The sequence below is a fragment of the Argopecten irradians genome, chromosome 8, assembly GCF_041381155.1.
Source record: "Argopecten irradians isolate NY chromosome 8, Ai_NY, whole genome shotgun sequence".
Lineage (NCBI taxonomy): Eukaryota > Metazoa > Mollusca > Bivalvia > Pectinida > Pectinidae > Argopecten > Argopecten irradians.
The window spans coordinates 1056007-1073953 of NC_091141.1; the positions used below are offsets into that span (position 1 = coordinate 1056007).

Consider the following 17947-nt stretch of genomic DNA (forward strand, 5'->3'; position numbering starts at 1 on the left):
AGGATTTGTTGACAAGTTTCTGGCTATCTTGACAAGGTCAACATGATCGATATATGTCCTCATGTGCCGCCAACAATCATTATATACCTCATGGTCAAGGCTGGCGACAACTGGACTTTTTACATAGAATTCGCGAAGCAATAAAACATAAAGAAATTGAATATTTTACATCATATCAGTTAACATCTACCCTGCACAACTAAATACACAGGGCAAGCTACATGTTTTTATAAGATACACTATATATCTAACTTTAAGGGTCGTTGTGAATACGGACACCAGAGGTATGTAATTACGGTTTTAGTCAAGTAGTGAACCTAAGGGAGGTAACTTTGTTCGATAAAATTTTCTTCTGATTAATTTTCCACTCTCGTCTGGTCTTGAAACATCTAATGACAATAACAGTACAAACAAGGCTAATGCTGCAATGGCCTCACACACTACTTTAAACCACGCTATTTTCGTGTATACAATATCTCGCATCATCGTTATTTTCAATACATTTGCCCATTAATAAATTAGCGATCAAAGGTTCTTATTTACAATCATGCTTTCATGTACACGTTTTTAAATTTTTTATTTGCAAAACATTTGATTTCGCTTACAAGCTTTCTCGCGAAATTCCGTAAAAAATTGTATTCCGCCAAAATAAAGTGGTTTACGGTATACATGAACAACAGTAATAACAAAGCACAACGGAGGATCATTCATAAGACTTTAATCACCATATCAGGATCATTTAACAACATCTCCCGTATTACGGGGGTTTGGGGATCCTATAACGACGTGTGTAAAGTACAATTTACCGTCGATTAGTCCCACCATTCGGTGATTACATTTGACGGTAGTTTCGTGACGTCATAATCACCGGAAGGGAAGGAGGAACTAATCGACGGTAAAATTGTACTTTACCCACGTCGTTTAAGGATCCCGAAACTCCCGTAATACATCTCATTCTAATATTAAGTAAGCGAGTTAACATATTCTGAGATATTTTGTCTTCGTTTTAAATGTAAATATGAAGATTTGAATAGGAAACATTACAAATTAAATATCTGCGAAAGGTTTGTTGTGTGTGTTCGTTTTGTGTGCTTTCAATAGCAGTGTCTCATTATTCAAACCTACCTTTTAAACATGGCCTGTGTTCCCATGGGTTTGTAAGCGAAAGTGTGATAAACACCTGGACCGAGGATGTATATTACCTAGCTTTTCTCGGGATTTGCGGTATACTCTCTGGTAAATGCGAAACAAGGTTTTGGTGTTAGACCCTTTCGGAAATATAAGCAGTCACCTACTGTAAGAAGAAAAGAAGAAAAATGTCTTCATTGACGTTGCCATTAGTTTGGCCTGGAGTTGAGCATTATTCCTGTTAGGAAAACTTTGAGAGATACAATATATTACACGAACAAACCGCTGCCTCCCAAACCACTAACGTTCTCACCATACGAACCACACCAAATACAGAGGATGCAGTTCTGAGATAATCTTAGTTGGTAACGTCCTGTTATTTGCTTAATTAAAAAGTAGGTTTGAATACTAAATACAGCTATTTGCAACATAATATATATCCAAGTATATTCTAATTTTCCTCTATTCTCATTGGCTAAAACTTGGATGTATGGAGATTGATATTTATTTATCGACTAGATGTTTTCAATTTTAGAAACACCGAGTCGATATCATTTTTGTGTCGTCACAACTAGGTCAATATTTCTCTTGTGAATTCAAGTTTCACATACATAGATTTCACCATCAACAATATAGGTACATGTTGTACATATATATATGTATCTAAAGCATCGTTCTACTTTTAAATATCATCTATATCATTAACTCCAGACCTAGTACAAAACCTTTGTTTCTGTCAACATGGTGTTATACCACCCTGGTAGAATATAAAAGACCTCGATAATGACTTATTGCTACCAGGGCGGTATCACACTTTATTAAATGTCCCTAATTATATAATAAATACTAAGTGTCAGCTGCCTGTATGTTAAGTAATGAGTTTGAAAACTACCCAAGTGTATAAAAATTAATTAATGAATTATGAAGATAAGTTTTAATTCTTTAAAAGGAAAAAAATATCTAAAAACCTCAAAATTGAAATTAATTTTTATATTTTCATGTATTTTTTTTCAACAATCTAAGATCATAGATACAAATTGAGAGGAAATTATTATTTAACAATACCTATGAGCAGGGTCTCGACAAAAGGCTGTATGATGTGTTTCTACCTGTATGTACTTCCTCGTAAACACCGGTCGCGGAAATTATACTGACCTAGCCAATCTACACCCGACCTTCAAATACCCAATCATGCATGATCAATCAACTAAAACACGATGATTGGGTCAGTTCAGCGATTTTGTGTGATTACGGTTTATTGATGAAATAACCTGTAATTTCTGTTAGATTAAGAGAACATATAAAACAGAATGGAAACGCAGAAACACAGATACAGAACAAGAGAGAAGCCAGGTAAGATGTTAACATTATAAACACGAAATGAAAGACCTGACTCCCGGTAATCATTTGCTAGGTTAACTTAACACAATCACACTTAAGCAAACCTCTCTCCTCCTCATCCCCACTATGCTTACTTCTCCCTGCACGATACATTAATATCTCCAACAAAAATTAAAGTAATCATAGAAAAAAATAGAACAATGAGAGATGACAATCGGTGATATTAGTATATTTATAGACTGCTATTGCCCTAGTAGTTAGACTTGTGAGGCAAACCGTCAATGAGACGTTTTATTTACCATAGATCTCCATGGATGTAGATATATTCAGTAACAAATAGCTATTCATACATAAAAAACTTCCGGCGGTTCATTAAAAAATATTAAGAGATTTCTTTTGAATAAGAATAAAGCATTTCCGTCTTCACAAAATCAAAGAAAATTTACATCAATTGATACGTCCACACCACCGCTTTATTGACCCCATGACCTCGTTTTTTCTCCACTGTGTTATTACGCTTCAGTAACATATTAGGCTGAACGGATCATACTGATTCTCTTTATATTAATTGGCTTCTATAAATGTAGAATACACTAAGACTAGTACTAATCATTCAAAAGAAAAATTGAAGAATATTTTATATTAGAATAGTATTGCATCATTTTTTAACCAATAAGTGTAATAAACTCTTATTTCACAAAAGAAGTACTTTCCTTAACTTGTTTTTTCTGGCTACTTTTGTCCTCCGTCTACATAACAGTATTTTGTATTTAGTCAGTCAGAGATATGGGCTTATGTAGGCGTAATTATACACATTGATCCTATCCTATTTCAAAGCAGTCTACAGTGTTCTATTTTATAAAACCATACTTTCTTTAATAATAATTCTTCACTAAAAAGTGTATTGATATAGTCTTTACTGATAATGACGCATTACGATATACGCTTTTTAATTTTGACCTGAAATGGTTAAAATATACAAAGACAGTAGATTTAAATATGATCCAAACAATAACCCCCACACAGGTGATACAGGTGTGACGAGGCGTGAAAGTCTTCCTGGTATTCCAATCAGCTAAGATTCCAGCTACGACTCGCACATTTACTTAACATATACCCCATACAGGGACCTAAATAGGGAACAGCTACCCATCGAATAACGCCCACACATTTCTAGGTAGAACAAAGTTTTCATACATGTAATTCTTGTTTTCTTGACAATTTCTAAACAAAAGTAGAAGTGCAAAATGCCTACGATGCTATATTGACGTTGAAACCAAAAAGATACTGGAAAAACCTTACAAGTTGGAAAAGTTGCTTTGAAAACGACTATTTAAGCATTCACTTAATATAGCATATTTAATGTTCTATGTGGTGGAAAACAGAAGACATTGAGACTCAATGAAGCGGTAAGGTACCTCATAAGTATCGCAGACGTATTACACAGATATAGCAAATTGCAGGTCCATGGAGAAACAAATCTGCAGTTTTGATTTTTGGTAGCATCTTTCTCTGTCTATCAGTGTTCCTAGCATTGTATAAGAGTGCCTTTGTAGAAAATTAGTGACCGTTAGTCAGTATGATGGATTATTATTAAGAATAACTGGTGAAAAGCCATTCTTGTTTGTTTATTCAGATTTAGTGGAAAATAAATTTTAAACAGGCTAACGAAGCGTTTAAAACTAACACCACTCAAGGTACCAATCACAATGTTCTGTATATTCAAGTGGTCATTATACACAGGGCAAATTTTCCATTTTGGACTCTTAAAAATAAAAAAAGTGATCTTATTAAGCAGGTGGTCTTAATACAGAGGTAGTCGCTAATTAAGTCATGTTTGACTGTATTAAAGACTCGCTGAAAAACGCATGTAGTGAAACCATATTATAGAGCAAGTGTTTTAGTACGAAAAGCGCTAATATTTAAGTATATGGGTTCCCATCCGTTCCTCCCATACTGATGTAGGAAGGGGTTATAATCATTTCCTTTCGATATATCATGTATATTATATATCGTAATCCTTTGAGATGCATACTACACTGTATCTTGTTCATGAATATTTATTCATATATTGCATCACAAATGTTATACCACGCACATCTCTATACAGGTGATTGTGACAAGGCTGTGAACTCCAGAGTGAATTGCTGATCACGTGATATGTATTTCTGTTAGTTAATTAGTATCGGTTTATCCCACGGTGTTAGGTACTTTTGATCTGCTAAAATCGTCAATGGTCATTCGACAAGTACATGCTATTAGGACCACTTAAACCTGCTGCTGTGATCCCTTGTCAGAGACTGGCCCTTTTAGGGCGTTTTCAGCTCCCCCAGTGATGGGTGTTTGACAGGTGCCCTTTGGACACGGCTATCGAACTGCTCATCACAGTACTATACATGTCCAGGTCTCAGTCAAATTACACGTGATTGGTTTGATGCATGGCGTATAAAGCTTTTTATAAACCCACACATAAGCACAAATAGACAACGATCATAGACAGAAAATGGTCATTTGGTTACCTGAGCAGGCTTCAATTGACACTAAAAACAATATATATAAGAGGGTTGTTTTAGTGTGAATCAAAACAGTAAAAGTCTTAGTGTTTTACACTTTAAAAAGTAGCTGGGTGAAGGTAATAAATTATATATAAGGGGAATTAGTTATTGGAAAACAACAATAAATTCAGGAATCCAGGTAAGTTGTATTGTATTAAAAATCGAGGAAATAATGTGAAACATTGAAAACAAATCATATAATTACCTATCTTTAACTAACGTCACTTCGCACACGTTGATTTTCATAAGAATTAAATGGCATCGCTGGTAAAAACGAGTTTATGTTTAAGTTTTACAAGAGCTATTAATCATATTACAATCTTATCTTGAACAAATTTTCTATTTAAACCAAATTTCTTTCAAATCGCGGAGTTATGCTTTCGCCGAAAGTTGTTGGTTTACAAAACAGAGTTTCTCTCTATAACGTCATTTCTGTAGGGAATTCAAAATGTAACGATATATAAAAATAACGATATATGTAAATAGAAAATTTATAAACTAGTTTATTCTGAAACAATAGCGATTTGCATGTAGGGAACATAATCTGCACTTACCATTTATGAAATACGTATCAAATCAGTCTAATACACATTAAAAAAAAATCAACTTCAATTATGACTAGGTTTAGTAATTATATATAACTTGTCTTTATCACACGATGTAAACGTTCGCTTACTGCACCTTCATTACAGTATAATGATATCACTGTTGTTACGTAAACGAACACGATACCGGGACCACCACACTTGCCAAATACGGAAAGATTAAACACATCTTACTAAACAACTGTTTTTCTCAGACAGATTAAAGCGGAAATCCCATTGTAACCGGACCTACATTATAGTCACCCAGTAGTTTTATATAGTGTTTACTTTTGTATTGATTATTTCAAAGATATATGCCATTTGTTTTTGTACGGGTTACACAATAGGTGACAAAAGGTACAAGAAACAAAATGTAGATTTATATTATGCATTCTCGCTGTTTTTCGTTTTAAATAGAAGCTCGCATTAAATTTTCAAAAACTTTATTATAATCATTTTGATGTGCATGATTTGTTCAGGAAAGTTGATTATCATTGATTGCTTATTTCTACCGCTTACTGCATGAGAGGTTTTAATGAAGTGTTAATTAATTAATATGTTATAACAAATGTAACTAACTTAAGGGGAAAACAATTTGTCAGAACAGCCTTATCATATGAATTTTATTTGAACAGATTAAGGTTTTCTCGAGAGTGATTAAGTATAACGGATGTTACAGTGAAACGTTTGAAAGATTTAGCTAAGAACATATATTGTTCAGATAAAAAACAGAAAGGGTTGCTTGTACCACTCCTGAGAGACAGTTTCAAAATATAGACTTCATGGATGTCTTTACAGATAGAGGAAGAACTTATCGGTTACAAAATGAGTGAACATGTTCAGGAGAATTCCAAACAAAAGGACATGTGTTTTGTAGAACTACAACAGGTTCCATTGAGTGTTTATGGACAAAGAATTAACAAGACGTCACTTCCGTCAAGTTATTCTCATCAAAGACATCTGTGGAAGTTATATCATCACCATCAAAACGATTCCAAGCAAACATCAGACAATTTATGTAACATTAGAGAAGCGGAACATAATATCTTTGTGGAACCAACTCACGAACGACTGCAACCCAACGGCGGCGGTTGTCATGGTAAGTTCTGGAAGGTCCTGGGGATTTTTTTAGTTTAGAATGTATCGAAGGGAATACCAAAGGCTTCGAAAAGACAAATATGTTAGAATGCTTAGATCAAAACAATGAAAACATTCAGTCCAGAGTATCGTCGAATCGCTCAATAAGAATAATCAGACCAGAACAGTAAAAAAGCGTTATCGGACCAGAGAAATATAAAAAAAATATCCATGTAAGAGCAGAAGGATGGCCTGACAAATTGTTCAGAATAAAACGGCAAGATTAGAACTGATAAATAGGATACGTTATTTAATTTTAGTCATGCAGTTCCTTCTAGTCACAATTTGCGTTACTAGCTGCAAAAGGTAACATTTAGATTTAGTTGTTGAAAGTGGATACTTGTAAACATGCCTTCATTTTAAACTGGTCGCCAAGAACTGGCCGGAAGAATTCGGAAAGGCGTCACGTAGTTTCGGCAGTTACGTCTGGACAACGACGAAACACATTAAGTTCGTTTTAAATGTAGGATTCAACTACTTATGCAACACTAATTTGAATTTCTATTAAATATTTCCGAATCGTTACCGCTCATATTGACTTCTATTTAGTCTCTTTATGTATGGTTTAATTAGAACAGGATTTTTTTTCGGATTTCTTTTAACTAATGAAGGAATTTCGGCTGATACATATATTGGGACTTTAAGAGTAACCACTTGATCTTGGCTACATATTCATTTTTTGTCACCACTGGCGATGTATACTAATCCCGGAATATAGAAAATAGTGACAATTTACACATACGATGTTAAATTATTGCACTATTTGGTAGCAGGTGGTAAGCACCATTTGATTTACATTGTTGAGCATGGTTTCAGTAAGAGTGTAGGTGACAAAGGCTTCCATATACAAAAAATAGAAAAGATGTTTTATATGTTTCGTGATTCCAAAAAGATAAAAATCATTTCGAATGAAAAATAAAAATACCGGACCTTAAGTGAATGGGAGGAAAGTGGGGAAAGAGTTTATTTCCTACCCAGTAGTACCCACTGCTAACCACTTATAATAAAATTTAGTAAATCACTATCTGTTGATCAGGGACTGTTATGAAACAGTGGCTCAGGATAAGATACATCAGGTTAGGACAGTGATTAAGAAACATCAGTATAGGACGAAGTAGTCTAAGAAGGATGGAATCCTGTCGCTGGGTCACTGATGGTGAGCGCAATTTCGACACCATAAAACAATAATATTATAATCACCATTGATTGTGCGTGTTATAGGACTCTTTCATATGTCTATATGAAGGCTAGGGATATTTTACCCGAAGGTCAAAAAATGATATAAAACCCCAGGCTTGCTGAGGGTTTCACAACATTTTGTGATCCTGAGGGTAGAATATCCTTATCATTTATATCATTGTATGAAAGAGTATTTTTCACTAATACCTCGACGTTTTATTGAGATTTTGCTGCTATAATTTTCCGCCAATTTGAAGTAAATTCGAAAAAAATGCGACTGCAAGTCAATTCTCCTTGCATAAAAATATTTGTGATATTTTCAACGCAAATTCCGTTATATCTATCTTTTTAAGTATATCCAGCCTATTTTCTGAAACTTATTGTTAAAACTGCATCGAGAAAAAAGTAATTCTCTTGACGCTGTGACGTCACGATGCTTTATTGCATTTGTAGCCATGCAATACAGCTTCAGGCGACACGAGTGTATTGCCCTGGACCAGGCAGTATTACACGTGTAGGTATGAGAGAATTTATGATAGTATGAAGTATTGACTATTGATATCATAATTGGTATGTAAATGTATCATCATGAAACATTTATGTCAAATACTAAAAAAATTAAATTCTGTATTTAGATTATTCATCCCTAGCATTTCATAATGCAATGTCCCGGACGTTTTAATCAGAAGATTCCTTAGTGTCTACAGGGCGTAAATGAGTTAAATATTACACATTAAGGTGTGCGATATGTTTTAACAAATTAAAGCTGCATTGATAAGAACGTAAAATTTACAGTATCTAATAAATCTAAATCTTTCCTCGTTTTTCATTCAGCAATAAGATGCATGAGCATTAGTTTATTCTTCTTCTTTGGTCTTTGATATTGATAAAAACCCATAGTATTGATACTAATATTTCATTATCATATCTGAAGTTACTAACGTCGACCCTTAAATCCTTCATGACATAAAAAAAAACTTCATTTATGACAACTATTGTCATAAGATGTTTGCCTCGAACGGAAATATAGCAAAGGTGAATATGTTAAATGGGGTTTAGCGTTACAACGTGGAGTGTGATATTAATGTTTAAATGCTTTGCTATAAAAACATTTTTCAGAAGAATACATTTACGTAATCGCCATGGGTACGTCATTGCAGTCCAAGTGAATATGTAAATATCATAATACTTGGTCCACCCCAAATCCTTACATGAATACAGAACGAACTAAATACTAGTTAATAATATGTAGGGTATTGTTTTCTATTTAACAGATGCAGGCTACCTATATCCAGTTGATGCTTCTCAAGACGACCTCCAGCGGGAAGATAGTCCCGAAACATTCCAGGAGGACAGTCACACAACACCATCACCAGTCAGTACAAGTTATACACAAGGTAGAGAAAACTTAAAGGTCACACAACACCATTACCAGTCAGTACAAATTATAAACAAGATAAAGGGAACCTACAGAAGGGCACACAACACCATCACCAGACAGTACAAGTTATACACAATGTAGGGAAAACTTACAGAAGGTCACACAATATCATCACCAGTCAGTACATGTTATATACAAGGTAGAGAAAACTTAAAGAAGGTCACACAACACCATCATCAGTCAGTACATATTATACACAAGATAGAGAAAACTTACAGAAGGTCACACAACACCATCATCAGTCAGTACAGGTTAAATACAAGGTAGAGAAAACTTACAGAAGGTCACACAATACCATCACCGGCCAGTACAAGTTATACACAATGTAGAGAAAACTTACAGAAGGTCACACAATACCATCACCGGCCAGTACATGTTATATGCAAGGTAGAGAAAACTTAAAGAAGGTCACATAACACTATCACCAGTAAGTACAAGTTATACAGAATGTAGGGAAAACTTACAAAAGGTCACACAATACCATCACCAGTCAGTACATGTTATATGCAAGGTAGAGAAAACTTAAAGAAGGTCACACAACACTATCACCAGTAAGTACAAGTTATACAGAATGTAGGGAAAACTTACAAAAGGTCACACAATACCATCACCAGTCAGTACATGTTATATGCAAGGTAGAGAAAACTTAAAGAAGGTCACACAACACTATCACCAGTAAGTACAAGTTATACAGAATGTAGGGAAAACTTACAAAAGGTCACACAACACCATCACCAGTCAGTCCATATTATACACCATGTAGGGAAAACTATGAAATAACAGAAGGTTAATCATGTATCATCATGGTGAAGGACAATTAGCATAGTTACCTTACGCTGCTACGCTCAATCTGACAAACTGTATTTGCTACTCTAATTATGTAAATCTCAATGAGGTACCATACTATACATATATGGTGAAGTATATTTTTTCTTAAATGCTGAAACTTGAAAAATAATTGCAGATCTTATGTGAGACGGTAGAAATATTTTTTTTTAAAATATAAAGAAAATATGAGGTAACTGGAAAATCTTTGGAAAAAAATATTAAATGAATGATTTACAAGGCCAAAATAACACCAAATAAGGAATAAAAAATCCCTTTATATCATACTATTTTATCGAAATACATTTGCACATCGCTGCGATCTTCTTAAAGAATTATTTGTCAATCCCTCATACTGCAAATGAATTAAATATTCCAATAGCATGTAATGCACATAGAATAACATCTCATGTTAGTAAAAGAGGATGCACTACATAATGACTGTTAATGGATCTTAAACAATGAAGGATGCTTATGTAATAGTTTAGCGTTTTGTCTCATCCGAGTGTTGATTTGTTGATCTGACGTCATAGACAAACTGAAGTGAGTTAAACATCATCTCAACCACAGCCGACAACACACATTCCCCCTTTAGGGACTTTTCACCATGATTTCGTAAAAAGGATGTTTTCGTAAGAATAGGAAGAGAAATTTAAATAATTATGGAAGATAGATATAACCGTGGAGAGATTTCACTTTAACATGCATTATAATGGCCCTGTACCACCCTTCGATTGACTAGATTTTTCAGAACAGGTGGAGTTCAATCACCGAGATTCTGGCGATATACAGCAATAAACCTCTTAGATTGATCAGAATCTTCAATCTGATTCCAGGATGTAAACCAGCTTCGGTTTGCATATTACATGGCTTGTAAGTAAAAATCAGTTAAATAATCAGTTATTTAAGCATTCCTTGAATAGATCTGGAGGTAGGAAGAGAACGAAACCAGGTGCTATTTTGAGTATGGAAGGGGTACTGGACACTTATTATACACTACAATATTTGTAAATATCACTTGTGGGAGCTATGTTCCTAGATATGAACTGTAATTGTGTAAGTTATTGACCTGTCACAATGCTGAATGTTTAGCATCCTATTGTAGACGTAGTCCAGAATGTAGAAAACATGAAAGTAACGAGCGAGAACGGTGAGGTGATTGTGGAACTGTACGGCTTCCATTACCCTATAGACGTTTCTGGTACCATCGACATTAACGCCAGACAACTGACAGGTAGGTTGATTACCCAATTACATTAACTTCGACTCATCCTTCATTTCTTTTTAGATTAAAACAAACAAAAGATAATATAAAGGCGTGCAGGATTCCACATAACCATAACCATTGCCTCCTTTAATAATAGAAAATTAGTCCCCTGGCTTACTAGTCTGGCGATCAGGACAGAAAAAGTCTTATCTGGCTCAGAGGTATATTGCTGCTTATATGACCTGCAATAATATCCATAGTTGTCCTGTGTATTGAAAAAAAACAACACATTAGGCATGTTTCTAATCAAGTATACTTTTTTTGGCACGGTAAGTGTCAAAAGAGAGTTCTTCTCAAAGAGTTACTGATTCTATTAGTCATAGAGGAGTTATGCTTTGCGGTCTTGTCCGTGTGCTTTTGATTTCGGAATTACGTTTTGTTTTTAGTGATATATTTTTAAGTTTTTGACACTGATTAACGACTACAATCACAATTACATTACAAAATTGCAATGCAACGCAGTTTTTGTATACAATCTTTTTTGACAGAAAACAAAACCATCCCTTGACTGAATCCTTGTTACTAATTAGAGATTCTTTAAACTATTCAGAATGTAAAACAACAAATGACTTCACCTACCCGATAGTGCCCTCAACAGGGAGCCGACCAGAGTCAGTGTATCCTTGCAGTAAGCTTAAGACGGAGAGCCTGTGTTCAGATTCATACCCAGCTAAGCGGTATAAACCAAAGGAATCGAGTCGATCAAAATGTAGACAAAAACGAAGTGAGTATTAAAACGCTATCTTAATTAATAATGCAAAGTATCTGTCGTTTACGAGGATGGTACACGTGTGCATAATTTAATCGTATCGGTCACTCGGTGATATTATGTGAATTTAGTAGAATTTCAATATGCATGCGTAAAACATTTTGACATTTCGTGGATTTATGCCTAACTTCTGAAGTTGTCAGTCTCAGGCTAACGTTACTGTTAGTTTCCGTTGTTGATGACCACTGTGCAATATCTACATATACATACACACGTTCATGGCTTTAAAAGCAAATAATTCAAGTGGGGATCGTATAAGTAAAGTATCATAATATATAGTTCGAACTGGGATACAAATGGAGATCTATCACTTATATAGACCAGTCAACGGTATCGTAGATGTAGTTCGTAGATACTTTCAATTATGAAACTGTTTTTATCCTCACAGTTTCTGAGTAGACTTTTAGATGATGAAATTGCTTTGAGCATTTCAAAAGCTTGGTAGGTTCATTTAAGGATTATGGCGATGTTTGAGAGGTTAAAATGTCCCGACATACTACCACAAGCCCTCTCTGGGTTGTGAGTTCGAATCACATTTGAAGCAGTTGTCAAGTGTTGACCGCTGGTCGGTGGTTTTCCCCCGGGTATTCCGACTTTCCTCTGTCACTTAAATGACCCCTTGCTGGTATTAAACCAATTCAGCCAAAGTTTGATTACGCCATATCATACTGATGTCTTATTCACGTTCTTATTCACTACAAATGCATATAGAACTACAAATGATGAATTTAACACTATTATGTTGATAAGGTGAATCTGAATCAATTTTATTATTCAAACAATGTGGTATGACTAATGTTATCAGTGCAGAGAGGATGTCGACTGTGGGAATTCATCAGGGACTTGCTTCAGAACCCTGTTTACAATCCATCACATATCAAATGGATCGACAGATCGGTTGGGGAATTCCGATTAGTTAAATCCAATCAGATTGCCCGGATGTGGGGAGCCAAGAAAAATAACGAGTGTATGACATATGAAAAACTCAGCAGGGCAATGAGGTAAGTTGTGTGAATGTTTCTGAATTATCAAAGAAAATGACCGGCCGTGTTGGGTTATAATAGATACTGTAGAAACTCCACGAAAATGACCGGCCGTGTTGGGTAATAATAGATACTGAAGAAACTCGACGATGATAACAAAACACACTAATCATGAATGTGTGAATCGAACGATATAGATAGACAATAAGAAAGTTTAATTTCATTAATTTCAGTTAGCTCAACTAGTTCTGCAGAAGCTGAAGTCAATGTACTTGAAATTTATTATATAAACATTGAGATGTAGATTATCTCTTACAAACTGGAAAGTGAAATAGTTAGCATAAGACAAACGATAATGTATATTTTTATTAAACAAATAATTTTGGGCACATTTTTCTGTTTTTGTTTTGTTGCAGATATTATTATAAAAGAGAAATTCTGTCTCCGGTTTTGGGAAAACGTTTAGTATACAGATTTGGGGCAAAATCCTATGGATGGTGAGATTCTCTAGTCGGGGTTGAACTCTTGTTTCATTGTCTACGAAAAGTCGACTCAAATTAAGAGCGTAAATAACACCGGAGGAAATACACGAATGGCGTACGTGGTCACCAGCAGAAGGTTTGGAAGGAACACAAGGAATAAACGGCAATAGCAATAAATATATTTTCTTCCTGTGAAAAATGAGAAATATACGACAAAGACTTTACACACGACTTGAACCAGAGGAGGAGCACCAATAATGTACGTCCAACATTACATTAAAAATAACGAGTGTGGTGAAGGAACGAAAGTCAATTTATCAGTGATGAGAAGACGTTTCCATGCCGAATTTAGTGACGTCATACTAATCATGATTTGAACGTCATTAATAGCTAGATAAACATCACTTCGGCTAATGATGAAGAAAGAGCAAAATTGCATTCATATTGGTTTAAAAATTCGCTGGTAACCATGCATGGCTATTGTCGTTAGATGGGTCACACTAGATTGATGTTAATCATGAAAGTATTAACCGCCAATTCCGATATTGATCGCTTTGTGTTCAGTTGTTAATATTCACATAATGCAAGACACTTAGTCATTTCAGTACTGTTTTTTTTTATATTTTCTGTTTACCTTTGTAAGTCTTCCTGATGATGCGATGGCCCCAATCTAGCAATGAAAACTATTTTCCAATTGTTAATAAAGATATATTTATTTTGATACCTTGAACGTTTTATGCTAAGTTATCCAGTCATTTCATAAAGATATGCATGTTTTGTTTTTTGTATGTATAAAGTTTATTTTGAAAATAAAATATTATGACAACACAATCTTGTTTTTACACTCAATGCACATATCCATTGGCAAAATCTAATAGCAAACTTTATAAGAAAGAGATACACACTTTCATATGCATGTATTTGAATTTACTTTATCAAATATAAAAAAAAAATGTTCATCAAATAAAAGAATTTGATTAAATGCAGTCAATGCTTAGTTTAACTGCAGATTAAAAAAGCAGATGTAATCTAACAGTAAAAGTAAAATCATGATACTCGAATTTGATTGGCCTTTTCTAAGCTTTAAATAATGTACGCAAGTGCTCGGGATTCATGAACATAGAAATCAGTGCAGTTTTGCAACATAATCAAAACATTTCGAATTATACAAGATTATCCGCGTTCTACGAGATTAAGGTAGCGCCTTCAGAAGAGAGCGGATAATCATTTTAAATTGTGATGTTTTACACCTTCGTCAGAAATGTTTTAAATTAAATGGCTGTCTTTTAGCAAAAGGATTTTATACACTCAATTCGTTTTTATGTACGAAATTCTTAACGATCTAGCTCTAGATGTATTTTATATCATCTTTATGTGTGCTACATATTTCTTAAATGGATATAGATATTTCTTTACATTGTATATTTTGTATATTTTATATTTATCTTGACCATGTGTAAGACGAGCTGATAAGCTCAACATGTTATCAAGTCTAAATAAAGTCTTTTATTATATTATTATTATTAAGGCAACTGGATTAATTACCCATTGGAATTGATGTATTCTAGACACTTATTGTATCGTAATCTTGATTTGACCCTGTTTTTTTTGTCAAGGTCATTGTCTCCATGGCGACGACATAGTTTTCATTTTCTTCATATTCTTTCTTTCATATATTAAAGTTTCAAACTAACATATTTGTGTATACAATGCCATTCAAAAAACGTGAAATTGTTAAAAGGAAAGTTTATAGATCTAGAGTTAACGGTTTTTATAGATGTTGTTGTTTTTTCAAAATATCTCCATCTTATGATTTACCATCTGCAGGCAAATTACAAAATTTGCTATGTGAAATGTGGCTTTCTTATCACCACAAGAAATCTAATACCAAATTGAACAATTTAACAATTTGTTTCTTATTTACTGGGGAGTAGCTATGTAGCCATGCACATTCAAAAAGACGTTTGAATGGCTGATTGAGTTTTACTTTCCAAAAATAGTTACACACACCTGAGGGCATGACAGTGAAATAAAACTTCACAGAAAATAGATATGATAAAATGTTTTCGAGTAGGTGTCTCTGCATGGTTAACTGGGAAAGAGAGTCGAACATTCATTTAAATGAATCTCAATTATATGCAGATAAAATGTAGCTAATGAGTTCCGCTGAACATGCATAGGTATGTGATATATAATGGCTAACCCTGACTGAACAAAATGTAACAAGTAAAAGTCTGTCCGACGCCTTTTTGAAATAAACTTCACAAGGTATAGCTGTTACAATTGTGGAAATGTATGGTGCATACTTCCCTGACATGTGCATCATATTCATGTTTTGGTGGTGATTGCATTATATGACAGGGTTCTTATTTTTTAAATTAGTATTTGATATTTTCCAGGAAATAGCGTACTTTGTTACACTCTATGTCTCAAATATACATTTTGTTGACAAACAATATTTGTCAGGGATAATATGTGAAGGGACACTTGATGTGTAAGACATGATGGATGTGGTAGTTTGTGGCCGTGTAAATGTAAAAGATCCTCTGTCTGGTGTAGACCACTCGCCAGTGAGGTCGAGTGGGGTCAGCCGGTCGTAAGTGGGGCACACACTTAGTTAGATACAAAAAGTGATAGGGGGTTCCCCAAGCTTTACACACAAGTCCATCATCATGTCACATGACTTGACAATAACGTTCTTGCCTGTGTTCACAAAACCGATAAATGATCGGACGCGCCGCGCTTGGCACGAGTGACAGAAAATGTAAGTTTGAAGGAGTGGTTTTTGCAAATAGCAAATATCAGATTTCGGTTGATGCAAATGACTGGTGCACCGTGATAGATTGTATTACAGGACTAATGGGGTCCTTCAGTATATGCACAATGACCTGGAGATTGTCAAAATAGTTACAACCATACACTATTAGCAACAACTAGAAATCACTATCAAATATACAAACTAAAACGTTCCAGAATCATGCTATGCTAAGTTGTATTGACCAAAACACTTCCACAAGTACCTTCAAAATATACAATATGTAAGCAATCGGATCACACATTGTAACCTCGAATATAATTATCTATTATGACCTGGTAGAAAGGACACTATTGCCCCATAGTATTGTTGAGGGATGGAATAGTGCCCGAGCCGAAGGCTCGGGCACTATCCCATCATGAGACAATACTATGAGGAATTAGTACATTACGTGACAGAATGCTTGATTATGATTGGCTAAACAGATGGGTACTATTTGCAATAGTGCCCGGGCAAGCGGGCACTATTGAAGTGGCGCGAAATTGAACGTGAATGTATTGTGACGTCACCATTACATGACGTAATTATAACGTTGCGCTTGGACCAAGACGTCAAGATGGTGGACAGGCTGTTGTGTGCGGGGATGGAAGCAAATGTTACTTTTCTACAGAAGACAGTTCACTCATGTTCTGTATTGATCTACTTTTAATTTTTATGAAGCTATTTATTTTTGATAGATTCGTGTTGTCCCCTCTTCATGCAAATAAAACACATGTCCATATACCAATCTTTATGGACAACTTTTCTATCGCCAACATCAAACCAAACGTCATATCGATGGTCGATTTGGTTGGTAATGGTATATTCCGCCGATGAGAAATTATTATGCTTTCTTTTCTTAACAAAAATACATATATCAATTAAATGGTCGATCTTGCGGTCAAATATTGAAATCAAAGCCATTGTAACTGCCAGAAATACTGAATCATATCACATGTTCAAAACGGTATTTTACAACCAAAACTTCTGCTGCATTAAGTCAACCAACTACTTAAGTTTAGTGATAAAACTTTACCACTATTCTATAACATTATTTTACAATATGAAAATCTAGTATACTAAATATTTTTTGTTTGTTTCCGAAGCACGTTCTACATATAAGGGTATTGATTACAAATGTATATGTTGATGGTCACCCTTTAGTTCAACGTTATACTGTTATGTCACCAGCATGTCTACCTGACATTGACTGTGTTGATAACTTCATCTAAATTAAACCATAAGCTGTATTTGCATAAGACACAGATGTAAAAATGCAAAACTAACATCACACAACATGGACTTACTTTCGTTCTCATTGTGTTCAAATGAAATTGTTACCTCTCTATCCATGGAGAAAGTAAATGTAAAATGAGGAAAATAGATAACATAATAAACGTGTATATATAACTACATATATATGTGTGTTTAATACACAGATTAATTAAAGACAAAAAAGCAA

General features: G+C 34.5%; 1 protein-coding gene across 3 annotated transcripts; it reads left to right on the top strand.

Moving 5' to 3' along the window:
• The first annotated feature begins 2322 nt into the window (after positions 1 to 2322).
• LOC138329052 (ETS homologous factor-like) lies at positions 2323 to 14509 on the top strand. 3 transcript variants are annotated; one of them, XM_069275770.1, is made up of 7 exons: positions 2323 to 2481; positions 6407 to 6707; positions 9199 to 9321; positions 11296 to 11424; positions 12044 to 12181; positions 13032 to 13227; positions 13626 to 14509. In XM_069275770.1, exons 2-7 carry the CDS (start codon positions 6434 to 6436, stop codon positions 13708 to 13710), a joined length of 945 nt encoding a protein of 314 aa, XP_069131871.1. In that variant the 5' UTR covers positions 2323 to 2481; positions 6407 to 6433; the 3' UTR covers positions 13711 to 14509. The 3 variants fall into 3 exon arrangements, with proteins under 3 accessions (XP_069131871.1, XP_069131869.1, XP_069131870.1); XM_069275768.1 differs by having other exon boundaries at positions 12008 to 12181; positions 13626 to 14507; XM_069275769.1 differs by lacking the exon at positions 2323 to 2481 and adding an exon at positions 3850 to 3878 and having other exon boundaries at positions 12008 to 12181; positions 13626 to 14508.
• The last annotated feature ends 3438 nt before the right edge of the window (positions 14510 to 17947 follow it).